This window comes from Erithacus rubecula (assembly GCF_903797595.1).
Source record: "Erithacus rubecula genome assembly, chromosome: 10".
Taxonomy (NCBI): domain Eukaryota; kingdom Metazoa; phylum Chordata; class Aves; order Passeriformes; family Muscicapidae; genus Erithacus; species Erithacus rubecula.
Genome location: NC_136662.1, coordinates 1,596,216 through 1,622,670, shown reverse-complemented (window position 1 = coordinate 1,622,670; position 26,455 = coordinate 1,596,216). Strand labels below are relative to the sequence as shown.

Genomic DNA, 26,455 nt, shown 5'->3' with positions numbered 1-26,455 from the left:
CGTCTGGACACAGTCCTGTGCCGTGTTCTCTGGGATGACCCTGGAGCAGATGCCGGCTCTGTGTTCCGTTCCAGCCTGATGCTGTGAAATCGCCGCTGCGCTCCCGCTCATCCGCACAGCCGCTGCAGCTCCGTTACGGGCAGCGCCCAGCCCGGCCCGCTGTCCCGCTGTCCCGCATCCCCGCGGGCTCGGCGGGCCGGGGTCCCGGGGCCGTGAGGGGCCGTGAGGGGCCGGGGCTCCCTCAGCTCCCCCCGGGCGGGGCAGGGCAGGGCGGGGGCGGCCCCAGCGCCGCGCTCCCCCCGCGCTCCCCGGCGCGCTGCAAGATGGCGGCGGGAGCCGAGCGCGGCGCGGCGCTGCCCGCGGAGCCGCCGCCGCTGAGCGCCGAGGAGGTGGCGAGGAGACTGGCGAGCACTCGCCGCGAGCTGGGCAACCGCCGCAAGATCCTGCTGCGGAACCTGCCGGCCGAGAGCAGCAGCCAGGTACGGCCGCCGGCGCTGCCCGCAGCCCGCCCGGCGGCGTGGCGCGCTCCCGCCCGCGCCTCAGGCGGGGGCCGGCAGCGGGGAGGGAGGCGCGGGGCAGCCCCGGGTCCCCCGCGGGGCTCGGCGGCCGCGGAGCGCTGCCCTCGCCCGGAGCCGGCTGTGCGGGGCGGCTTTGTTACCTGCGGAGAGCGGCTCCGGCTCGCCCGTCCGCGCCCTCACCGGGGCCACGGCGGGCTGGGCGGGCAGCGCTGCCGGGGGTCGTGAGGGAGCGAGGCGGCGGCTCGGTGAGGGCGGCGGGTAACGGGAGCACCTGTGTGCGCACAGGTAGGGCACTGCAGCACAGCCGCTTTCCCTGCGAAATCGGGGCGAAACAGCTTCCAGACTGGCTTTTTAATTATTATTATTATTATTGTGAGGTGAGCCAGACGTAGAGAGGGAAAGCGGTTTTCCGCAGTCTGACGGTGGTTTAGGAAAATTCCGCTCAAATTGCTGCTGTTGGTAGGAGATGATCGCTGAACTCTTCAACCGAGTGCCGTGACTCAGATGCTGAGGTGATTTAGCTGCACAGTCACTTCACCAGCTCCAAACGCACAACTTGATGCACGAGTATTTAACAAAAAAAAAAAAAAAAAAGTAACTGCGGCTTTTGTTCTGCTCTGCTCCTCGCCTGCCTTCCCCCCCTCTCTACAGCACAGGTGGTTTCACTACCTGCGGGTAAGAGCAGCACGTGCAGACTCTCAATTTCGGCGGAAAAAGGCGCTATTCATGCCCGAGAGGCTCGCAGTAACCCGAGCCGCAGCGCCCAGCCGGCCGCTGCCCTTGTGCCGGTTTTGTTCTGGCCAGGAACAAAACCTGCCGGTGTGTCCGGCCCTGCTCGGGGCTGGGGCTGGCAGCTCGGCCGGGCAGCTTCGGCCACCTCGCTGGCAAACCCGCGGCTGCTAACCTTGGTGTCGCGGGCGAGTGGCGGCGTTGACAGAAAGGGCTTTGCTGGTGTGTCAGCAGATGCTGATGGCCAGGACGCTCTGACACTCCAGCTCTGTCCCCTGTGCCGCTGCAGGCCTTTCAGTAATTCCCAGGTGGGAATTCACCTTTCAAACCGCTGGGAAATACCAGCGTTAAGGTCAGCTTTGGAAGCCGCGGAGTTTTCTGGAAGTTTGCTTTTTTTATTTTGATGGCTTAAAAGCAGCACTTAAAAGCCTTTTTCACCTATGTATGAGGTTCTAATGTTGCCCCGAACACCTTGTGCAGATCCTAAATGCACGTTACAAATTGTCATTTTAGTTTTTAGCTTTGATGAGCTGCTGCTGGTGGTAATAAAGGCGGAAGAATTGTGCTGTAGAGATAAAGTTTCTGTCCTGGAGCAGTTTTGGAAAGAAGTGTGTTTGTGGTCAGGCATGTTAAGTCTACCTGTGTATTTGGCTGTCATACAATTCCAAAATTACTGTAAAATTTAACATTTTTTGTTGTCAGCTAACAACACCCGTGGTAAACACGGGTTTGTCTTCTGTTTTCTCCTTGCAGTAATTGGTGAGCCAAGTAAAATCAGTTAAACTGTTTCTGACCTGGCCAGTTTTATACACTGTCAAGAGGCAGATGAACATCACTGAAATGCAGCCAAGTCTCCCAGAATAGGTTTTCATAAATGTAACTATTCATCTCTGAGCATTGGGGTGTTGGCTTTGCTGCCATTTGTTGTTAAGTGAAGAGTGAGGCCAAGATTTACCAAAATAGTTTTGAAGTGAAAATAACTGCTCTGCTGATGGAGAGATTGGTGGAGATACTCAGTTTTGTCAGAAAAGTAGAAAAAAATCTTTTTTTTTTCAATATGAAGTTACATAACGAATATAATTCCTCTGCCAGTTGTAGCTACATATTAACTTTATTATTGTACTTGTAATCTTCAATTACCTTTGGAGCCCCACCTGTGTTAAACTAAATTAAAAAAATAAATTACTCTTGAGGCCACAGAAGAAATGTCTCTTGAGGTTTCTGAACCAGAAACAGATTTGCAGTTGTAGAAACCAAACAGAGCTCAACCTACAGATCAGTGTTTCTTCAGGCAATTCTCTCACCACAGCCATGGAGAATGGATTTTTTTGGTGGCAAATCTGTGGTAAACAATTTACATCTTCACTGTTCTTGAAGGCAGAGTCTCTGTTTGCTGTTCACAAAGTTGGTTGGTGTTGAACTTTTCCAGAGCTGCCTGGTAGTTCCCCAAATTCATCTTCATGAGATTCCTCCAGCACAATATAAAAATGTGGTGTGATAATGGCCTGGAAATGGCCACAGGCTGTTGCTGACATCTTCAAATCTTCACTGTGGCAGTGACTTAAAAGCAGAATTCAGAATGAGGGTGCAGCAGCATCACCACAGGTTTCCCTGGAGCTTCACCTGGAGGTTTCTCCAGGAGCTTCCCTGGGATGTGTGGGATCCTAAAACTGTTCTCAGTGCTCTGAGCAGAGGGAGGGAAGGAAATACCACCTTCCTCTCCTTTTCTGCTGAAGAGATGCCAAGAACTTCAGGATGACCAGCATGGAAGTGAGGTTGTACCTCACTAAAAAGGAAGTTTTATTTTGAGTTTGTATTGTTTTACCCCAGCCAGCAAATCAACACCACACAGCCACTTGTTCACTTCTTCATTGCTCTGGTGCTGAGGAGAATCAGGGCAAAAGTAAAGCTTGGAGTTATAAAGTCAAAACAGCACTGAACCAGTGAGACCACAATTAATTCTGTCACATCCCAAACCAGGAAAATGGTAATTGCCATTTAAATTTTACTATTTAAATTTTTTCTGTATGTGCCCTATTAGATTAGAATAATTGATTGTGGTTTCCTCCAGTTTGGTTTTTTTTTTCACTCTTAGTGGCTCCTTATTTATGGCTGATGAACTTCCACAGGGGCAGTGGCTCATCACTGGGACTCTGGTATGAAATACCAGTTCCTATCCCATGCAGTTCCTGCTGGGAAGATTAGACCTTGGGTTATTTATGGTTTTTTTGCTCATCATTACTGAGATTTCTGGCCAGATCTCCAGTGTTCTGTGCTGGGATCAGCTGCCCAGCAAGGGCTCTTGGCTTTTTGCTTCCCCTCTTTGCAGAGAAGATGCTGTGGAAGATGCACTTGCTCCCAACCATTTTTGGGTTGATTATCCCTAAATGCCACCATGTCACATTTCTCCAGAGTAAATCTCTACTTTAATGTAGGGCTGGTTAATTATTTTAACACCCCGTGGTTCTCCAGGGGTGGGACAGAATCCAGAGGGCAATGAAACACTGAGGTGTTGACACAAACCTGGTGCAGTCCACCTGGGACAGGGATTTATTTTGGAACCTGAAGGAATGAAACCCATTCAGTTTTTTTTCTGCTGTCTGTTCTGATCAAAAGCCAAATCACTGCTTAGCATGGTGCTGTTTCTGGTGGGGTTGTAACATTTTTTTTTTCCTTTTTTTTTTCCTTTCTTCCTGGATTAGCCATCGTTTTTCCTTGTTGGATGGAAAGCCTCTAATGAGGTGTGATGATTTGAGGAAGTGCTCTCTCCAATCTGTTGGATGCCAGACCTTTAAGCAGAAGGGCCTTTGTGTTTTCATTTCTCCTCTGTCACACTGCCTGAACATGAAAGGCACATTGTGGAGAGGGAGCAGCTCTCATGCCTTAAGATGGACATTTGAAAATTTTCTTTGTTACTTTTCTTTTGCTTTGAGCTCTCCCAAGTTACCTCTTTCTATGTCTTTTCCCTCTTTCATTTAGCTCTCCCACCACCCACTATACCAAGGATGGAATTAATTTCCAGTCCCATAAAGATCCTCTTACCAACAACACTCCCAAAAGCCTCTGGAAGATCAGAGAAAAAAGTTTTTCATTCCACTGAGAAATTGTTGTTTTCCTGTCTTCACATTTTCTTACTGAAGATCTTTGAGGGGCTCTGATCTTACAAAAGTGAGAATCAATTCCCAAACACAAAGGTTTGCCCCAAAATCAGTTTATGGCCTGAATGACAGGCTTGAATGCATTTCCTGGTTTGGGATTGTGGCCATGAAGGGGGAATGATCTGGGCAGGAGCTTTGGGATCCCCTCAGTGCTGCTGTTCCTGGGACCTGAATCCTCCAGCTTTGCCCCTCTGGGAGCTTCCTTCAGCTCAGCACTGAAAACCCCTTGGAAATTGGGAAAAAAGGGGTGTGCTGAGCTCAGACTGCCTGCAGTGCTGCTTCTTAGGGGGATTTATCCAGCAATTAATGAAATATTGAGGCTCTCCTACCCCTCTGGTCAGGAGATGGTTAAACTTGCACTTTGCATCAGTCCTTTTGTTTTTTAATTAACCCCCTTGTTGGGGCTGAGTGCTGCACTTGCACCCCAACAGAGCTTTGGGTTTTCCCATTAGTAACATATTATTTAAATTGTGTCAATATTGTCTTGTTTATTACTTGCTGTTTGTTTAAAATCTGCAGTGTGTCATGTCATGAACTCAAATATTTAGCAGTCTAAAAAGTGAATCAAATGAACACCTCATTATATCATTTTGTAAATGTAATTTTTTTTTTTTTCTGAGTGGTTCTCTTTTTCCTGTCCTGCCAGCACAAATGGAACAAAGCCTTTTTCAGCTGTGAGATGATTTAAAACTTCTTGGTTAGCCAAGTAACTACTTTAAACTTAATTGATTCCCATTTCAAGGATATTCCTGTGAGGTTTAGGCCTTCAGCTGCTCAGTGAGAGCCAAGTTATAGACCAGGCTTGGAGAGTGTTTATATTGGAGACTTCCCTAAAGCTCACTGCAGAAATCTGGCCAGGCACCCTTAGAATTGTTAAATATTCAGTTGCCAGAATAACACAATTATTACATTTAATATCAAGTCTAGTTTTACATCTAGAGAGAGCACAGTGCTTGAGTTTGATGTGCTCTAGGCTTTATATACATTATTCTATATATTTTATATATTGCTCCAGGTGAGTACTGAGAATTCCTTGGCTATTTTTTCCCTTGCACTGTGAGAGCCTGTGTAGGAAAAGCTGCTTTTAGTAGAAATAAACCAGTGAGCTTTACTAATTTGATAAATTTGCCTGTGGATGAGTCCCTTTCTCATTAGTGTTTAAAACAATGCAGGTACTAAACACAAAGATCCTCTCTAAGGAATTCTCTCTGTCTCAGAGGTGCAAGTCTCAGAGATAATTGATAATAAGTGCTGGAAACTCAGTTGCCAGTTTTTCTACCCAAGATGGGACAGGGCAAGAATTGAAGTATTACAAGACCACATTTACAGTAGAAAATAATATATAAAGAATGATTTTTTTTCTTAAACTCCCTTGATTATATTTGATTTTGGGTTTTTTTGCTAATTTTCACGTATTACTGATTATTTCCTAGTTAAAATTTTAATTTTTTGCTGATGACAAGATTATCTGCTGTTAAAGCTTCAAGGGACTGTAGAGTAGCTATAATTTATTGCTTTTATTTCTTTCCAAGAGCACAAAATCCTGGAATGGTTTGGGTTGGAAGGGACCAGACAGAACTGCTTAATATTTTTGTTATCAAAATCTGCTTTGTCCAATGTTTGACACTCTTACCTCCAGCATGCTGGTAAATTTTCCTGTTTATAGGATGTTTAATAGGATGAGGTTACATTCCCTACAAGAGAGCAGGATCTCACTCTGGACCTGTCTTGGCTGAGCTCTTCCCTTTGCTTTCCCTGACACTTCTCTGCACGTGGGGAGTGCAACTGGGACCAGCATCACAATGGGAGCTCTGTTCCTTCTTTTCCAGCAGACCTGAGTGCTGGGAGATGTTAGAGGTGAAGTTTAGAGAAGTGGCTGGCTTAAAGCAGAGAGCTCTCAGTGCAACACACAGATATTTACAGCTGTTTAACTGAGAGGAATACACATTTCCCTGCAGTTGGCAGGGAGTGTTTGATCTTTGTAAACCCTCCCAAACAGTGTTTATGTGAGAAATGCTTTCACTGAAACTCTGCACAGCCCCAGCTCCACAGGTGAAGGGCTTTGCCTCAAAAGCACAAGAACCAGAACCTTCCTGCAAGAATCTTTGGCACAAACCTGAGAAGCTGGTGTTAAAATTTCTATTCTTTAATCAGACTTTATTTTAAATCTCCCATATATTCTCCTCAGTTTTTATATGGGATCTCCTAATTATCCCCCAAAGAGTTGTTCAGTAGGGGTTGTTTTTGCTCTCAGAGTTTCAGGCAGTTGTTGGGAAATCATGTGGAATCATCTGATACACAGATGACTTTCAAAAGAGTGTTCAGAGCTGTTTGAAATCCTATTTCCTGCTCCCTAATCATCATATAAAACTTCCAGTGTCACTCTTGTAAAATAATACAGGAAATCAGAAGGACAAATATGTCCCTATTTTTCTGAGTGGGACAGAACCAATTTTTTGGAGTGCTCAGTGGCACAGCACAACTGATCTGCCAAAACTTTACAGAAAGTGTCTTCTGAGTCTCTCACACCTGAAAAAGAACAATCTAATTCTTGTTTGACAGGTGTCCACACTCAAATCCCCCACCTGGCTTGAATTTTGGCCATACCTTGCATTTCAGAAACCCCATCCTTATCACACCTTATTTGAGGACATGTGCTGGCTGGAGAAATGCTGCCATATTTTATTAATGCAGTATTTGACAGCTGTTAAATAGTGAAACCAGAGATTGGTGCTCTCTTGACTAAAAGGTGTGCACCTGATACCCCTCACAGAGAACCCAATTAACCTTTAGGCTCCATATATTGAATTACCAAACTGGCAGCTACACTCAGCAATTAAACTTTCAGACAAAGCTGTCTGATTATTTTGCTTGCAGAAATCATCTTGCACTCTTGTGTATGGGATTTATCCAGCTCAAATAATGTAAATATCCAGGTTATTACTTCTGGGTTTTTTTTGTTGGGATGGTGGGTGTTCATCTCTGCTTTCTCACCACTGAACTGGCAATAATTTGTGGGTTTTTGGGGCATGTGCACCTTGGGGTTTTTTTGGGAATAGCTGTAGCAAACTCCTTTTAGACTTGCTCTTACCCATCTCTCCTCTCTCCCCATTAATTAGTGGGAGCAAATAACACTCTTGGGATTGATTCTATGTTGAGCAGCTGTGTAGTAATTGATAGAGGATACTTTCCAGGGGGTACTCTGGCCACAATTATCTGCTGGGTGAAAGAATATCCATTATTAAGAGTGAAAATCTATTAAAGTGAACTTGAGCAGGAAACTAAAGCAACTGCTGGGTTTTGGGGGCAGTGTTGTGCCCTCAGTACATTTGGTGATGGGATGCTGCCAGTGCTCCTTGTCCATGTGGTATTTTAGCTATGCCAGTTGTACTTCAGAGAAATGGAGAGGGTTTTGCTATTTAATGAGCTGTGATGTTATTTGTCTTTATCAAAAGACAGTTCCAGGACACCCTTTTGTGTTTATGTGACCCCAGAGAATGAAAAGTAAATTAATCAAATTCAGCAAGCCAGTTTTATATGTGAGATAAAAACATTGCTGCAGCAGTGTAACCAACTCCTTTAAAAACAAATATTTGATGGTGTTTCTATGGTGAAATCCTCTGTTTGTTGGGAAAGTTTTTGGTTTTGTTTGAAATGAGGATGGATTTGTACCCTTGCTTGGTTTGGTGGCTTATTTATGTGATGTCACTTGTACTTTTCCCTTGCAGGAAATCCACGACTTGTTTAAAGATTATGAAATCAAATACTGTTATGTGGACAGGAATAAAAGAACAGGTGAGAATTTAAAACTTTCATCTGTTTCAATTCTGTGAGGAACATCATGTGCTGTGTGTGACATCATGGACTCTCACAGCTTGTCTGGTGTCCCTCAGTGCCTTTATTGTCACCTTCTACTGATGTCAGTGAAAGCTGGAATTTTTCTGATGTTGATCAGAAGTTTTTTGGTCCCCTCTGGTCTCTCCTCAGTGAGTATCCCTTTGGGACAAACCTGACCTCAGCTGCCTGAATTCCTTTGGAAAATGGTCCTGAGGCCTCTCTTGGGACAAACCTGAGAGGAAACCTGCCCAGCTCCTGATGCATTTGCAGTTTGCTCACATCAGGACACACTTCTGCCTGTGAGGGTCACCCAGCACTGTTGGAGGCTGTGGAATCTCCATCCCTTGGGATCCTGGGAACCCCCCTGGTGACTCTGTGTGAGGAGCAGGTTGGACAAGAGGCCCTCAGGAGGTCCCTGCCACCCTCATCCAGTTTGGAATTGTGTGAAATGCTTTATGGACTGAAAACCCTAAAAAGACCTGTTAGCCCCAGAATGAGAACTTGTGGATGTTGTCATCAGAGAGTGTGATGTGTTGACATCAGTGGAATATTAATTTAGTAAATAATAGTCTGCTGATAGAATATTTAATTTTGTTCCCCAGATACAAAATCTGGTCGGGTTCCAAGTAATGAAGTTGTGTGCATCACAACAGAGTCACTTGAGTTAATTGCTGATGATGTTCAGTTGCTAATCCCAGAATTTAGACATGATATACAATACATATGGTAGATCTATTCATCTGTTGTCTCTCTGGGGTGCACCTGCAGCTCTCACTATGGTTTCAGGGCAGGATGGGTGATGTCCCCACTCCTCTCTTGCAGCTTTTGTCACCCTGTTGAACGGGGAGCAGGCCCAGAGCGCCATCAGGAAGTTCCACCAGCACTCCCTGCGTGGCAAGGAGATCTCAGTGCAGCTGCAGCCCACAGATGCTCTGCTGTGCATCACCAACCTGCCCCTTTCCCTCAGCCTCCAGGAGTTTGAGGAGCTGGTGCGTGCCTATGGCAATGTGGAGAGGTGTTTCCTGGTGTACAGCGAGCTGACCGGCCACTCCAAGGGCTACGGCTTCGTGGAGTACATGAAGAAGGACTCTGCTGCCAAGGCCAGGCTGGAGCTGCTGGGCAAGCAGCTGGAGGACAGCACTCTGTTTGCACAGTGGATGGATGTCAACCAGCTGACCACAAACCTCATTCACTCCAAGTGCCTTTGTGTGGAGAAATTACAAAAGGACTGTGCTGATTCCAAGGAGCTGATCCAGGCTTTCTCCCTCAAGTACAAACCTGTGTTCTGCCAGGTACGTTGGGTTTCTGTCTTTTGGAAAACCAAGGTTGGCATTGCCTCACCTCACTTCACTCTTGCTGTCTTCCATTTCTGTTTCTCCTATTTATTTTCCTATTTATTTTTGTTTTCCTAATGTTTTGTGCATCTTCTGGGTGGTGGGAGTAGTGCTCTGAGTGTGCAGTGCTTGCTCCGTGGTGTCTGGGAATTCTGCAGGACACCACTCCAGTGAAATGCCAGCAAAATGTTTGTAACACATCCCCTTTTGTCATTTACTGAGAATAATTTGCATTTTGAGGGCTTTTAAAGTAAACATTGCTGAAGGTTTTATTGCTCAAAGAAAGCCAGAGTGTATGAATGCAAGTGCAACAGTTCAGATGATGCAACATACATCATATAATTAATATATTCATATTAAATATGTTCTCCCCTAACTGAGGAAGATGCAGGTTTGGGTTCTTGGGCATTTCCAGGGATACAAGTGACACAAATTTTGGAAATCTGGGAAGCACAAAAGAGATGGATCTTTGCCTTTGTAGTGCAGAAATTCTCATCTTTGTGGTTTGTGAGATGAGACCACAAATAAATGTGGCACAGATAAATCATCATAAACAGGCAGTGGAAGGAAATCTTTATTTGTAGTCACACAGATTGCAGCTGCAGGCTTGGTGGTTTTTTGTTGTTGGTTTTTTTTTTCCCCTTAAGTCTCTTGGAAGTCTGCTCAGGGATCAGCCCAGGGATGAGCACCCAGAGATCCCCAGCATGAGGAGCAGAAGGTCCAGCAGGATCTGCAGCCTGACCCCCTGCAGGCCCTCACACCCTCCTTAGTGCTCTGTTCCAGCCCCAGCAACTTGGAGTTGGCCAAAAGAAATCCTCAGACTTGGCTTGATCCAAACACACCAGGAGATGAATAAACTGCAATGAGCTCTTCCCAGAAAATGCCCATTCCTGGATATTTCCATCTGCAGCCTGGGAATGTGTCTGGCTTCAGCCTCATCTTACTGATGCCTAAATTAAGGAGCTTTTACTCCCCATTATTTTCTTCTTTAAGAAGGAATTAAATGCTGTACTCAAGTCTGCTGCTCAATCTTTGTTTAATTAGCTCAACAGATTGATCCTTTTAAGTCTTTTCCTTCAGGGATTTTTTTTCCCAGCTGTCAAATAATCTAGGGGTTGTTATCAGCTCCCCCAACGATTTTTCACCATCCTTTAAAAATTCTGAACTTCAAAGAATAACAGAATTCTTGGGGAAAGATGGGTTGCACTGGCAGAGCTCTGCTGTGCAGTTAGAGGAACTCAAAAATTGGCTTTTTACCTTTTAAAATCATAATAAATCTTAGGTCACACTTTCATCAAGTAGGTACAATCATTTGCCCAAAATTCTTACCTGAACTCATGAAATAAACTCTGGGTTATTTCTTCTTATTCCAAAGTTACAATTTTCTAAAAAATCATTTTGGTTTCTCCTCTATTCTGACAGAAATGTTCTGTCAGGAGGAGCTGAAGCTGAATACTCACACATGGATATTAGGAAAAATGTGGTTTGTCCTTTGTTTCAACAAAATGGACCAGAAAACCCTCATTCTTTTCTTCTGTCAGCTTTAAATTGTCACTAAATGTCTCCACCCTTCTCTGGATAGGAATAAAGAGCTTTTTTTCTCTACCTGTTTACTTGGGAAGTTAAAAATTCCTGAATCCTTTGGAAGAATTTTGGTGGCTGCACTTGGGACATGTTAAAGGAGTTTTTAGCTGTTTAATTGTAACTGAAATTAAAATACAGGTGTTCCATAGCTTCAAACCTTTCTTTTCACAAGTACTCCAGGTCTTTGCCAGTGCTCCTAAGCTGGTATCAAAATAAAATACAAATATAAAATGTATTTATATATGAAATATGTGTTCTCCAGATGCCAGGCTGTAACAATGCCTGTAAAGATCTGACCACCCTGTTTTTGTTCCAAATCTTTGACATTTATATTTCAGTTGTCAGAGGAAGTTTTTTTATTTCAGTTGTCAGAGGAAGTTTATGGGGTGAGGTTGTTTTTATCCAGTGCAATCTGGAGGAGGTTTAGTCTCTTCCACACCAGAGCTGCTATCAGTTTATCATTCCCACTCATTTAGGGACTGGAGATTTTTGCCTAAGCTTCGTCCCTCCCTTCTCACCCTGTTTTTTTTGTTAGATTTAAATCTGCTCATTCTCTCTCAAAGTCTGCACACAAAGGGCAGAGCAGTGTTTGCCACGTAAGCCCTTTTCCAGTCTGCTTGATTGATCAGTCTGGCATCTTCTCTTGGCATCCCCCACAAGCGCAGCCTTCAGAGGCTCCCAAAAGGCAGCAGATACCGGGGGAATTTGCACTGTTGCACGTTTCAGCAGCTGCCATGCACCCTGATGAACGACACTGATGATTGCAGGCTGAGCAAAATGACAAATAACGAGTTTATCATTCCGAATAAAAGTGGTTGTAGCATCCGGCTGGATTTACACTTGCATTTCATGGCTGAGGCTCTCCATGAGCTGAGATGGAAGCGATGGCAGAAGGAAGGAGCAGATCACCAGGAGTGCCGCACCGTGCTCTGGCGGGGGGGGGGCAATACCACCCTTGTGCCGTGGCAGCTGTGCAAGGGGCAGTGCAGTACTGCAGGCAGCTGCAGCAGTGCCCTGCTCCATGCAGCGCTGCCCTGTTGCAGTTTGCCCAGGACGAGGAGGGCGGCTGCGGGGACTTTGCGGTGCTGGAGTACGAGAGCGCGGAGCAGGCGGAGAGCGTGCGCGCGGCCATGCGCGGCCGCAGCCTGCGCGGCAGGAGGCTGCGCGTGTCCTTCTGTGCCCCCGGCGCCCCGGGCAGGAGCACCCTGGCAGCTCTGATAGCAGCACAGAGGATGGTGAGTGCCTTCTGCAGCCTGTGCTGCCACGCTCCCCTTTGAATGCCTGAGAGATGAGGTGTTTATTCATCTTATCTGTGTTAGGTGAGTGCTGCAGCACTTCTGCCTAACGACCTGAAAATGATCTTTTAAGGCATAACTATCCAATTAAGAGTTAACACCTACATTATTTTTACTTTTGATCAATAATCAAACACCTGTGACCCACCACTATTCAATCACAAAAGCACCACCCACACCCATGAAAAATAAGGTGAAGAAGAAAGAAACCTCTCCCCTAAAACCTCCATTTTGCTCTCTATATATTGCTATGTTCCAAAACCCTAAATTCTAAATTTTTCACCCTGTGGTATTACTTCTATTTGAACTACCCACCCGTGATCTGATTCTATCACTCAATTTTGGAAGCCTTCTCCAAGGCCTTAGGTCAATGCAATATTTTTTGGGGGTCAGTGCCTGTCACACAGAAAGTTCCAAACTCCCAATTTCCAGGATTCCAACAGGTGAGATCCCTGGAAACCTCTTTGGGATGATCCCCCTGAGCTGGGATTTTGCTGAGCCAGGCTTGGGAAGCATTTGGGATTTATCAAAGCCAGGCTGGACAAGGCTTGGAGCAGCCTGGGACAGTGGAAGATTCCCTGCTCATGATAAAGGATGGAGCTAGATGGATTTTAACCAACCCAAACCATTCTGGAACTCCAGATCATCAGCCCAGTTCAGGCTCCTTCCTAGGCAAATATGGGCAGGAAGAAAATAAAATATATCCATAAAATAACACAAAGTGCACCCACATAGCTGTGGGATTTTAGTAAATGTAATCTCCTGTAAGAGGAATCATTCCAGCTCCAAACAAAAGTGACTGGCAATGAGTCATTGGATGAGCTAAAACTTGGTTTAAAACAGAGATGCAAGAATTTGTCAGCTTTAAGATAAATTTCAAGGCAGGAGAAATAGGTTCATTTCATGCTCGAGCTAGAAGAAAGCTTTTTACACCCACATGTCTTATCAAATTATTTCCTAGAAAATTGGATGTGATCAGTGTTACATGGAGAGGCAGAAAAGTTCCCTCTCTTCAGCCAGCTCAGACCTCATCTCTGGAAAAGAGATGAGAAGTCTGTTACAAGATATGGTGCTCATGGCAACATTTCTTATTCTCCTGTACTGATAACTCTGGGTTTAAGGGAAAAAAAAAAAAAAAGAAATGTGCTTGAAATTTTGTTGGAATCGTTTGTTAGGTGTTTCATTTGAGGAGAAAAAAAACAGAAGACAGGGAAGGAAATGTTTTGGTTTTTTTCTGTGTGAGATAAAATGTGTACATTGGAGTTTGAGGGATTTAAATGCAGTCATTGTTTTCTCCTGCTTCTAACACTTTTTATCTCTTCATTGGAGATGAGGAACAATAGGAAAGGTTTGCTTCCAGAGCCAAATCCAGTGCAGATCATGAAAAGTTTTAATAATCCAGCAATGCTGCAGATGCTGCTGCAGCCCCAGCTGCGTGGCCACGCTGTCAAACCTGGTAAGCTGTTGTAAAATAATGCAGAGTGAAACCCTCTTCTTTGTGCTGCAAGGCTTTTGCAAAATACTTAAGTAGAAATAATGTTTGGAATCTGTGCAGACACTGTTTCAGTGTGTTTGTGCAGATAATTTCATATTTTATGAAAGCAGAAGGAAGAGTTGCTTTGCTACACTTTTGTGTTTGGGTAAAATTCAGTGTTCCTACAAATATCCTTGTATTGAAATGGGTTTTGAATGAAATGTCTTCTGTAAGATTTTGCTAAACTTAAATCTGATTTTAGATCTGGATTTTGCAGCCTGAGTATTTCTGCTGTTGCCAATGTAAATCTTTATTCTTTTGGCTGCTGCCACAGGCGTGCAGAGTATTTATTACAGCATCAGCCAGAAACATTTCTGTGTTCTAATTAGGATGTGAATTAACATAAACGCTAATTAATCACATTTCAAATGGTGAAAATGCTCAGAACCAGGTGATGAGGAGATCAAATGGAAGAGAACTGAGAGTGTGCTGACAAAAAAAAAACAAACCCTAGAAATGGGGTGTGAAGTGACCAGGGCAGAAACTCTTGAGCTAAATCTGAATTTAAAGCACTTGAGATAAAGCTGAGCCTGGAATCAGAGTGAGACTCTCAGGTTTGGAAGTCCCTGGAGGACTTTTGACCCTCTCACATTCTGATAATTGAACATCAAAAGGTTTCATAGTCTCTCCCAACCTAAACCAGTCTGTCATTCCCTTCTGCACCTTTGCACACTTGAAAATTTCCTGGAAAGCAAATTAAAAAATACAGGATAATTCTAAACTTACCTAATATGTGAAATACATGATTTATTTTGTGTGTGTTTCTTAAACAGTTCTTGGAGCATCTGCAGGTTTACCTCACCTCATCAATTCAGCAGTTGGGCCTCCTTTTTTGCAGCTGAATAAAGTTCATCAGGTATGTGACCAAAAAAACTCATCAAAGGGTACTTGGGGACATCTTAACGTTGGAGATCCTGAAATTTTAATGAATTACAGCTAAAATTCAGTGTTCTTGTCAGAGCTCTAATGAGTTGGGGGAGCAGGCAGTGCTAACTATCCAAAATGGAATTATTTTATCTCAATTTTTGATTTAAAACTTGCCAATGCAGACAAAACTTGTCATTAATGGCAGGAAAAAAAACCCAAACTCTTTAAATGAGCTGGCACATCCCTTGTAGAGACTTTATCTGAGTCCAACCACCAAATTCAGCACCCTGAACTTCATTTTCAAACTTGCAGGGACCCAAATGTGCCATAAAAAAATGGTGATTTGCAGATGTTAATTCTTCCTTACAAACCCCTCAAGGTTCTCCTGCAATTCCAGGTGGGCACCAGAATTCCTGAGAGACAATGGGCAGGATCTTTGGGATGAGTTTGGGCCAGGAATTGAGAAGGAAAAAATGCACCCACAGCCAAAATCTGAGCTGAGCAGCTCTCAGGGATTTCTCCAGCTCTGCCAGGAACAAAAAATTGAATTTAATATTCATGGTAGGGATTTACACAAATACCTACAAGGGGCTGGAGTAGATCAATTGGCCTTATTATTTCTGATATTTCAGAAATTTCCATTTAAAAAAAAAATCCCCCTTCAGCATCAATGATTTCTGCAGTTCTTTTGGCAAACACAGACTTAAAGATCTTTAAAAAGACCCAGTAAAATACAGAAATATTCCTTATTTAAGTATATTGAGCTTTTCTATTTTTTCTCAAAAAACTGGTGGATGAATATATTAATTTTGAATAAATGCTGCTTAATTTTGGCCCATATATTAAAAAAAAAAAAAAAAAAAAAGATTCTTTGGTTTTGTTTTTAAATTTAAATGCCATTTTCAGTTGGTCTGTTTAAATTCCTGCTGCTGTCTCTTCAGCCTGTGCTTCCTTGGAAGGCAGTGGGAATGTTTGGTGCTCACAGCTGGAGCCAGAGATGTTTTCCACAATTAACAGAGAGATTGATGATGATCCAAAGGTTTTTCCAGTGGTTTTTGCCTTGGGAGAATTGCAACCAAACAACTCCATGTTTTCTCTGTCTGAGACTTAAAAGTCTCATTTAATGAGCCCCAAACATGAATTTTAGAAGGATATGATGATCCAAATTTCTCCTATAATTCACATTTTGATTTATTTTGAGGTGTTCTCTAAAGCCAGAGAAGCAGCTCAGTGTTTTATTTTTATTGTTTTGAAATTCAGTGTTGTCACTGAAACACCTCCCCAGTCATGCTGATTTTGCTCCCTGCATGTCTTGGGTTTCTATTTTATATTCAGGGCTTTGTAAAGTAACAGAATGAGAATAAATATTTTAAAATAATTATTTTAAAAGGATTCAACAGAGAGTATTTGAAGGTTATTCACCCAGTAATTTTTCAAATTGAGGTAGCCTGATTTTCAACTTGTTTCCCTTAATTGCTCTTAGTTATAAATTATCCTGTGGCAAAATAATGCATTTTCAGCTTTCTCAGGGATATTTTCCTCAGTCATCCACCAATTTATTAAATCTTGATTAATCCAGAGCCTTTCCTCTGAGGATTCTGACCAAACTGATTTTTCTATTTTTTTTATTTCTGAAAGTTTTGCAACTGAACCACTTTGCTTTGTGGCTGGAGCCAAGTTTAGAAGGAGCAGCCCTTGGCACTGGTGACAATAACCAGCCCTGGAAATCACAGAGACAATTAAAACAGATGCATAACTAATCTAGATATGGCACATCTTTGTTTGGAAAAGCACATTTCTGAGGCCAGAAGATCATATTTTAATTTTCTCTAGGCAATTTAACCCTGCCACCCAGAGACACAGCCTAGGCTTGGAAATATTTGGAAGGTGTTTTGCAGTCTTCATCCCCTGGGTTTGCTGATAAAAAAATAATAAAGAAAGGTGCACTTGGCATGCTCACAGTGTCCTGTATATTTATTTTTGTACAACAAGCTATAGAACAACCTATGTTTTACTGGCAGATGATGCTGCCAGACACTTCCAGGCCTGTAGCATAAATCATGATGTCTTTTAAAGTTTATTTTAAGCCTCAGTGCTGGCCAGAGCTCATAATGTTGGACATACCAGTGGCAGAGTCTGAAGGTGCCCCAAAGTTATTAATTCAGTGGCTCAGTTCTGGTGGCAAACTGATGCAGAATATTTTGAATGAGCAATGTGAATATTTTATAGACTTGCCAATCTGCAGGCACTGTGATTTGGAGTAGGATTTCATGGAGATTGTTGTGGGGGGAAACATATCTGGATATTTCTCTGCAGCAAAATCAGTTCTGTGGAGGAAATCATTATTTTCCTTTGCTGTCTTAACTCAGAATCTTTAATTTCTTCAAGTATTATGTGAAAATGTTTTAAGCCTGCTCTGTTCTCCAGACCTGCCAGCTAACCCTTGTTTTAACCCTTTCTCAGAACTCAATTCTGGGGAGCACCTCCAGCCTGCTGCTGCAGAGCCCTGCTCACCTGCCCCTGCCCCAGCAGCAGCTCCTGAAGATGGAAAACATGCAGGCAAACAGTGTAAGGCCATCCCTGCACCTCTGACTCTCTCTGAACACTCTTATAGTTCCTAAAATAAATAAATGTTATCACCAGCTGCCCATGATCTTGAAGTTCCCACCCAACCCATTCATGGTCTGTGATCATTGAGCAGCTCAGTGGAGCTGAAAAAGTTAAAAGTTCTAAAAAGTAGCTGTGAGCAGATTATTTTAATCATTTACACAGTTTTCTCTTCTTCCTTTTAGAAACCAGGTTTGCTGGGAGAGCCTCCAACAATGCTGCTGCAGACAGTGCTGGGCATAGGGGTGATGCCAGCAGTGAGCTCAGGCCTGGCAGCTCGAGGAGAAGCTCTCAAGTGTAAATGACATTTTTAATTCATCCCTGATCAGCAGAAATGCCCAGCTTCACTTTATGCACCTGACTTTCTCCCTGTGTAGCAAAAGCAGGCTGGTAAATGCTCTGCTGGCTCAGTCACTGCCTTTTTTTTTTTTTTTGTACACTTGGAATATGCTTTTATCTAGGGGTGACATTTTGTGGGGTTTTTCAAAGCAGGTAAATGTGAGTTGCTTAAGAGGCACCACAAATTTGCCTTCAGATTTGCTCTTTGCCTTCAAATTTGCTCTTTGCCTTCATTTTATTATGAAATGATTTTTAACAACCAGTCTGTGACAGGTGTCAATTTGGAATGCAAATTTCTGTGCCACTGATGCCCTCAATATTTATGAGGAAAGATCAGTTGGGTACTGGGGGTGACACCTGGAGAGGAGAAGGATCCAGGGAGAGCTCAGAGCCCCTGGCAGGGCCTGAAGGGGCTGCAGGAGAGCTGGAGAGGGGCTGGGGACAAGGGATGGGGGGACAGGACACAGGGATAATCTGGAAAAGAGTAGATTTAGATGGGATATTGGGAAGGAATTCCTGGCTGGGAGAGTGGGGAAGCTCTGGGATAGAATTCCCAGATTTGCTGTGGCTGCCCCTGGATCCCTGGCAGTGGCCAAGGCCAGGCTGGAGCACCTGGGATGGTGGGAATGGATGATCCTTAAGGTCTCTCCCAACCCATTCCAGGATTTTTTTGTTCTTGTTTCCTCCACTGCTCCCTGTGTTCTGCAACCCTGGCCATGCTCTGAGTCATGGCAGTAACCAGGAGCAAGGAAAAAGTGTCCAGGGGAGGGCAGAAAGCTCCTCTGAATATCCAAATTTTCATTTTGGAGAACACTTTCCATCACTTCAGTTAAAGGAATTCTTCCCAATGCCAGTTGAGGTGGGGTTTCCCCCTGTGTTCCCATCCAGCATCCTCCAGGATGTTGTTGCCAGGTTTTTTTGAAAATGACAGGAAGCACTAAGCAAGTTATCACAGGGAATGTTTAGAAAAGTCAGAGTTTTATTGAATCAGCTTGACATGGAGCTGTTTGCCTGTGGGATGGGACGGTGAAGCCGGTGTTTGTTGTGGCTGTCCCCGTTATCCGCGCGTGTAGCCGCGCTCTGAGCGCCATTAACAGCGGTGTCTCCGTTTCCTGCCGCCCGCAGCGTGTCCCGCGGCTCCCCTGGCGCCGGGGATGGGCGTGCTGCCGTTCCTGCCGAGCCAGCCGAGCCAGCCGCTGCTGGGACCGCCCGTTCCGGGGCCCGCCGCCGCTGCGGACAAAGGCGAGGCGCTGCCGGGGGCTCAGCCCTTCCCCGCGGCGCTGCGGGCCGCCAAGGCAGCGGGCCAGGGCTGCGACTCGGGCCTGGGGGTAAGAGACGGCACGGCCGCCCGCCTGCGCGGAGCTCTGCTCCCTGCACCGCTCTGTGCTCCCTGCTCCCTGCACCGCTCTGTGCTCCCTGCTCACCTGCACTGCTCTGTGCTCTCTGCTCCCTGCACCGCTCTGTGCTCTCTGCTCACCTGCACCGCTCTGTCCTCTCTGCTCCCTGCACTGCTCTGCTCTCTGCTCACCTGCACCGCTCTGTCCTCTCTGCTCCCTGCACCGCTCTGTGCTCTCTGCTCACCTGCACCGCTCTGTCCTCCCTGCTCCCTGCACCGCTCTGTGCTCTCTGCTCCCTGCACCGCTCTGTCCTCCCTGCTCCCTGCACTGCTCTGTCCTCCCTGCTCACCTGCACTGCTCTGTCCTCCCTGCTCCCTGCACTGCTCTGTCCTCTCTGCTCCCTGCACTGCTCTGTGCTCTCTGCTCCCTGCACCGCTCTGTCCTCCCTGCTCCCTGCACTGCTCTGTCCTCCCTGCTCACCTGCACTGCTCTGTCCTCTCTGCTCCCTGCACCGCTCTGTCCTCTCTGCTCCCTGCACTGCTCTGTGCTCTCTGCTCCCTGCACTGCTCTGTCCTCCCTGCTCACCTGCACTGCTCTGTCCTCTCTGCTCACCTGCACTGCTCTGTCCTCCCTGCTCCCTGCACTGCTCTGTCCTCCCTGCTCCCTGCACCGCTCTGTGCTCTCTGCTCCCTGCACCGCTCTGTCCTCTCTGCTCACCTGCACTGCTCTGTCCTCCCTGCTCACCTGCACTGCTCTGTCCTCTCTGCTCACCTGCACTGCTCTGTCCTCTCTGCTCACCTGCACTGCTCTGTCCTCCCTGCTCACCTGCACTGCTCTGTCCTCTCTGCTCACCTGCACCGCTCTGTCCTCCCTGCTCCCTGCACCGCTCTGTCCTCATTGCTTTCACTCTTCTTTCTCTCTCCTTGCTTTCACTCATCTTTCTCTCCTTGCTTTCACTCTTCTCTCTCTCCTCTCTCTTCTGTCTCTCTTCTCTGTCTCTTCTTTCTCTCTCTTCTTTCTTCCTCTCTTCTCCTCTCTTCTCTCTCTTTTCTCTCTCTTTCTTCTTTCTCCTTTCTTTCTCCTTTCCTCTCATCTCTCTTCTCTCTTCTTTTTTCTTCTCTCCTTCTTCTCCTCTGCTTCTTCTCTGCTTCTTCTCTGCTTCTCTCCTTCTCCCTCCTTCTCCCTCCTTCTCCCTCCTCTCTCCTTCTCTCTCCTTCTCTCTCCTTCTCTCTTTCTCTCCTCCTTCCTTCTCTTTTCTCCTCTTTATTTGACCCATGCCTGCATGTCCTCTGTACAATTTGCTCCATCCCAGGAGCATCCTGGAGCCATGCTGAGGTCACTGCAGTTGTGGATGGTGGGAGAGAACAATGCTGCTCCTTGGTGGTCCAGCTGAATGAACAAAGGCAGCTTGTCTTTTTTCTTTTTTCCCCAGTGGTTTTGCCTCACAGTGTTTGATGATGAAATTTATCTCTGGGGCAGTGTCTCTTTTAAAGGCCAAAAATTGAACTTGGGGTTGAATTTTATGACTATTCAGGAGCAGTTCTGGTGGTGGGGGGAACCTTTGGGTTACCAGGTGCTTATTTGTGTGTGTATATATAAATTTTCCACTTTTAATTATCAGTATTGTAAAATATATTTATTGCCTTGAAGGTGAGATGTGAGAGGATGATGGGATTTAAATGGTCTCATTCTTTCAGATTTTTTTGCTGCCCTTAACAAAATTTACCTTTTTTAAATCTACATCAATGCATTTTTGGGGAAACATGCTTAATTCATGATTTCCCTAACACTTGGCCTTTATTTCCTTGTGTCTCCAAGTGAGAAGAGTTGATTTTTTTCTTGGCCATGTACTTAATGTTCACTCCCTGCATCTGGAATTGCTCGAGTGATTATTATTCTTTCACTTGCATGTTAAAGGGATTTTTTGTTTGTTTGTTTTGTAATATCCTTTAGGAACTTGCAGTCTGAAGAGAAACATTCTTACAAAAACTGTTTGGAAGAAAAAAAATCCAGATTGCTGAAATAAAATGGAACTTTGGAAGGATTGACTTCAAAAGTTTCATTTTATTTCAAAAATTGCATTTCAAGGGATGTATTTCATAGAACTAAGCTTTTTCCAAGACCTTGCTGGACCACTTAACCTTATTTCTGATCAATGTGATATGAATTTAATGCAAACTGCCCTGTCCATTTTTCAGACTCCCTTGAAAAAACAAACTTCTCTGCTTGGGGAACCCCCAAAAGAAATTCGGCTGAGCACCAACCCCTACTTGAATTTGGCAAGTGTTTTGCCTGGTATCTGTCTGCCAGGTAAGCAAATATTTCATGAATGTCATTGCAAATTTCCACAGCCAGAGATGGCAAATATTTATCCTGTTTGCTTGGTAAATCCAGTGACCATTTGTCCTCAAGGAAATCATGTCATGTATCTTAAAATTACCAAGTAATTGAACAGGGTTACATTTTCAGAGGCTCACAAACTTCTAGAAGCCTTTCAATTATTGTTAGCACTGATTAATTTGAGGCACAGCCTAATGTGAAAAAGCAAATTTTAATTTTAATCTTGAAACAGAACCTAATTAGTGTGCTTTTTTATGAGCCAGGTGTTTATTCAAGCTCTGTTCTTTGTGCTCCCAGCAGCAATTGCCAGCAAAGCCTCCAGTCCTCCACAGCAGAGCAGCCTTCCCAACAATGTCATGGATGCTGCTGTGTCTCAGGGAACTGCATCACAACATGCAATGGAAAATTATTTCAGTTATTCCCAGCAGCCTGGGGAATACCCACAGGTAGGAATTGCACAGCTTGGTGTCCCCTGGGATTCTCCCAGAGCTGTTCCTTGTTTCCTCTGGGTGTTCCTCACTTCATCTCTGTCAGTGTTCAGAGCAGGTTTAGCACTAAGAGCATTCCCTGAAAGCACAACAATGATAAATTGCTTCTTGAGAGCCTGAGCTCCAGGCACTCACTGAAAATGACTTCTCAGCACCTCTGCCTTGGCTTTTGTCTGCCTTCAAAACCAGGGGGGGTTCTCTTTGCCTTCCCCAGAAGTTTTTAAGCCTTGAACTTTGGCTGGATCCCAGAGGAGAGCTCTGCCTCCCAGTTCCTGCCCAGCCTGGGGGCTGCTTGGCAGCTGCTTGCAGTGCACAGGATGTGCTCCCCATCTGCCCCACACTGGGGAGGAGCATTCCCAGAGTTTCATTACCCATCCTGAGTGTGTTCAGATGAAATCTGAGAGCTGCCTCCTCCCCAGCTGCCAGTGGGGACACACAGACTCTCCTGGGCTGCTGCAGGGACTCTGAGCCCTGAGCTGCTGGAGTCAGGGGGCTCCTGAGGGTGGGGAGGGTTTGGACTGGGAGGCTCCAAGCCTGGCCACAGGGTAACTGCACAGAGCTGGGAGCTTTGCCAGGAGCCAGACACCTCCTGGATCACATCTGGTGCCTAAAGGGGCTCCAGGAGAGCTGAATTTGGGACAAGGGATGGAGGCACAGGGATGGGATATTGGGAAGGGTGGGGGTGCACAGAGAAGCTGTGGCTGGCTCTGGATCCATGGAGGTGTTCCCATACCAGGAACTGTCCCTGCCTCACTGCCAGGCCAGAAGTGCCTCCTGTGTGTTTTAAGCACTTACCATAATTTTGGATTTTTCATTGGAACTTCACCAGTGGTGCTAAAGGTGTTCTGATGCTGCTTGGAGAGCTCTGGGTTGTAAGAGCTGTAGGCAGACATGGGAGAGGATTTCTGCTCCTCTGTAGGAGGCTGCCCAGCACTGGTACCAGCACTATGCTCAGGCACATCCCTCTACCCAGGCCAGAGGGGGTGCCTTGGAAAATGGAGCCTCTGAGGTGAGAAATAATTGCATTTTCTTGCTGTCTCCACTGGCTGTTGCTCCCATCAGCTTTTGGACACCTGCTTTGTGTGTTGGCACAGGAATGAGGGGCTGGAGAGTGTGGGGTGAGGGCACTGCATGGGCACTGCTGCAGGGCAGCCCTGCACCCCTGGAGTCACACCCAAAATATCCCTCTCTAAAATCCCACCATCCAAAATCACCTGGAAAACTCAGGAGTGGATTAAAATATTCCCACCAGGATTCAGCACTTCATTAATGGCATTTCCCAGCATGGAAGGGCTGTTTCTTGCTCAAACTGAGGCCTTTGTGACCAAGGAGAAAGACACTTTTTAAATTAATTACACAAATTAAACCATCATCCAAATCCCACATTTTGCTCCAGGAATTGCTGCACACCTGAGCTGCTGTGAATTTAATACTCAGGTATTTCCACACCTGCTGGGAGCTCATCACCATAGCAAAAAAAAAGAAAAAATTATTAAACTTTTCTTCCTTCTACTTCATTGATCCCATTCTGGATTCAGGAATCTCCAGGTGGATCTTTGCCAGACTACAGCAGCTGCCTGCAGGTGGTGCCTGCCCTTTTGAGTGGAGCCCAGGGATCCCAGCTGGGCTTGCAGCCTCCTCCAGCAAATCCCTCCAAGCAGGTGAGGGGAGGGGAGAGCAGTGGTGCAGCCCCCCCTTCCCTTCTGCTGCTGCCCCTGCTGGAGCTTTGCTCTGCATCCCTCCTCCTCACAAACCCCAGCAATGTGAGAGGAGCTTGGGCCAGCTCCAGAGCCCTGGGGATCCAAAACCCACAGGCAGAGCTGGGATGGGGTTTGGGGAGCTTCTTGGAGAGGTGTGAGTGTGCCAAAATGCCTGGAAGGAGGCAGATAAAGCAGGAAGAGAGGAGGTTCACACTGGGTTTAAATTTGCCTGATTTGCAGATGGTTTGCACTGGGATAAAATCTCTGAAGGGGAGAGAGCAGCTGAAAATTTCCTGGAAAGCAAATTAAAAAACACAGGATAAATCTAAAGACTTTTACCTGCCTGATTAGGAAAATACACATTTTTTTTTGGTGTGTGTATTTCTAAAATAATTCTTGGAGCATCTGCAGGTTTACCTGGTCTTGGGCAGCATCCAGATTACCAACACTGGATCCTGGAGGATAAAATAGTTTTATTTGGAATTCCAGCAGGTGTCAGCTGCAGCCTTCTTCAGGCACACTCAGTGAGCAAAGCTTCCTGTGCTGCTGCTCCAGTGGACACTGAGTTTTCATCAATAAATGGAAACATTTCCAAATGCTGTGGAAACAGTGAGGGCCAGTTCATGGAGTCTGGTTAGGATTTAGAACTGCTGAGGAATTCCTGTCCCTGTGCTGTAGGTAAATCCTGTGGGTTCAGTTCTGCCATCAGACTGGACATAAAATTCCTTTTTCTTTTCTTTTTTTTTTTTTTTTTTTTTTTTTGAGATTTTGGAAGCTGTGCATTCCTTTTAACTCAGCAATTGCTGACTCCTGGGTACAGCTGGCTGTGACATGGTTTGGGGTTAAAAAAAAGCCTGGCCATGGGGTTGGGACATGAAAAAATGGAGTTTTCATATTCCCAACAGCTCTGACACAGCTGGAAATGATGGGATGGCAGCAGAAGGAGAGAGCTCAGAGTGTCCTTTGTGCCTGTCCCTCATGTGAATCCTGATTTTTGGGGCTTTTTTTAATCCTGCTGCTTCAGAGGCTCAGGAGGAGCAGGGTTGGGGGTTTGTGTGAAGCATCAGTGAGGCAGAACCTGGTGCAGGGACACAGGACAACTGCAGGAGAACTTAAAGTCTTTCCTTGTTAGTTTTTAATTTTTTAAATTTTATATATTTACATATATATGTACACAAACAACAGGGATTGTTGGAGCAGTTGTTTGGAAACTTTTTTTCATTATAATTGTTAACTTTATTTTATAGAGTTAAGCACAGGAGATGGAAACAGTTTTAGCTGCTAATAACAGCAGACAAAAGGGGTTTTTTGTTACAAAGTCTTTTAACAACTTTTTAGTATGTATAGTATAATATTAAAATAGCATAGTATAATATTAAAGTATAGTATAATAGTATAATATTAAAAGTATATAGTATATAGTGTAGTATAATTATAGTATAATAGTATAATATTAAAAGCTAACAAGCATTTGCTCAGGCCAATTAATAAATCTTGCTTTGAATAATGCTTATTTGTAATAACTTAAAACAATGGATAAAGCTTCATTATTAAGCTTACATATTTTTACTATTTTAACATATTTTCTTGAGTCTTATCTTTACATAGTTTATTCCCTTATTGTCCTTGTATTTTTAGTATTTTTGCATTTTTCTATTTTGAGATTTGCTTTCACACAGCTTTTTGAAAGTCCTGTACCTTTTCCATTTCCCACATTTCCTCAAGCAATGTTGTGTTTCTGATGAAGGTGAACCCAGGGAGTACCTTGGTAGCAGGATTTCAGTGCAAGTGAAGGATATTTCAGAGCAGCTCAGGGCTGTGTCAGAGTGAGGCATCAGAGCTGAAATTGCCATTAAAGAAATTGCATTAAGGACCCCTCTGGCACAGCTGGAAAATTCATCTTCTACCCTTGGAAAATTCATCTTCTACCCCTGGAAAATTCATCTTCTACCCTTGGAAAATTCATCTTCCACTCCCTGGAAAATTCATCTTCCACCCCTGGCTTGCTGTGGGAGCTGGGCAGGGCTGGACCCTTCATCTGTGCAGAGGAATGAGAGCAAGGCCATCATCCCTCTGGATTTTATCCAGTGCTGTGCATGGGCTCAGGCACCACAAATGTGCTGGGCACTGATCCTTTTACCTTTTTTAGGGAAAGGGCACAAACCCAGCACCTCAGGGTGGTGGTTTTGGCAGAATTTCACTGGGAATTGCCAGCCTGGAGCTCTGTTCATTGGCAGGGGTGGTATTAGTTTTTATCTTTATTTTTCTTCTTTGGTCAGAGTGAGGATTAATGCAAGGGAGATGGAATTTTGTGTTCAGTTGTTTATTCATTCTTATCTATGTTACAGTGAGTGCCACAGCACTTCTGGCTAACAACCTAAAACTGAAGACAGGGAGCTGAATTTCCTTGTTACAAGGTGTTTACTATCCAATTAAGAACTAACACCTGAATTATTTTTACTTTTACCCCAATCCCCAAACACCTCAGTGCAGCATTTTCTACCCAATTAAAAACTCCCCAAAGCCAGGAAGAAGAAGAAGAACCCAATTTCACAGGTGCTATGACCCGTTTCTAGTTGCAGCCGCGGTTTGGAGTCGGGAGCGCGGGCAGCCCGCAGGTCCCGGCGGGGCGGGGTGGCGGCTGCGGTGTCACCGCTGTGTGTCCCCGCAGGTGGCCCCGAAGCGCAGCTCCTCCTTCCTGGTGCCGTCCCCCGAGCCCGGCCCCGCCGAGCTCCCGCTGCCCGCGCCTTTCTCCGAGTCCTCGCTGAAGAAGAAGCGCGTGTACTGA

The 26,455-nt window shown here is 45.2% G+C and overlaps 1 protein-coding gene across 1 annotated transcript; it reads left to right on the top strand.

Annotated features, from left to right (window-relative positions):
• Positions 1–172: 172 nt before the first annotated feature.
• On the top strand, positions 173–26,455 carry RAVER2 (ribonucleoprotein, PTB binding 2; the record flags this gene model as incomplete). The annotated part of the gene is made up of 14 exons (XM_079314049.1): positions 173–479; positions 8,134–8,200; positions 9,065–9,534; positions 12,204–12,395; positions 13,785–13,911; positions 14,763–14,845; positions 17,320–17,424; positions 17,649–17,760; positions 18,928–19,130; positions 21,338–21,449; positions 21,780–21,925; positions 22,887–22,976; positions 23,506–23,628; positions 26,339–26,455. The coding sequence occupies exons 1-14, from the start codon at positions 324–326 to the stop codon at positions 26,453–26,455; spliced, it is 2,103 nt and encodes a 700-aa protein (XP_079170175.1). The 5' UTR covers positions 173–323.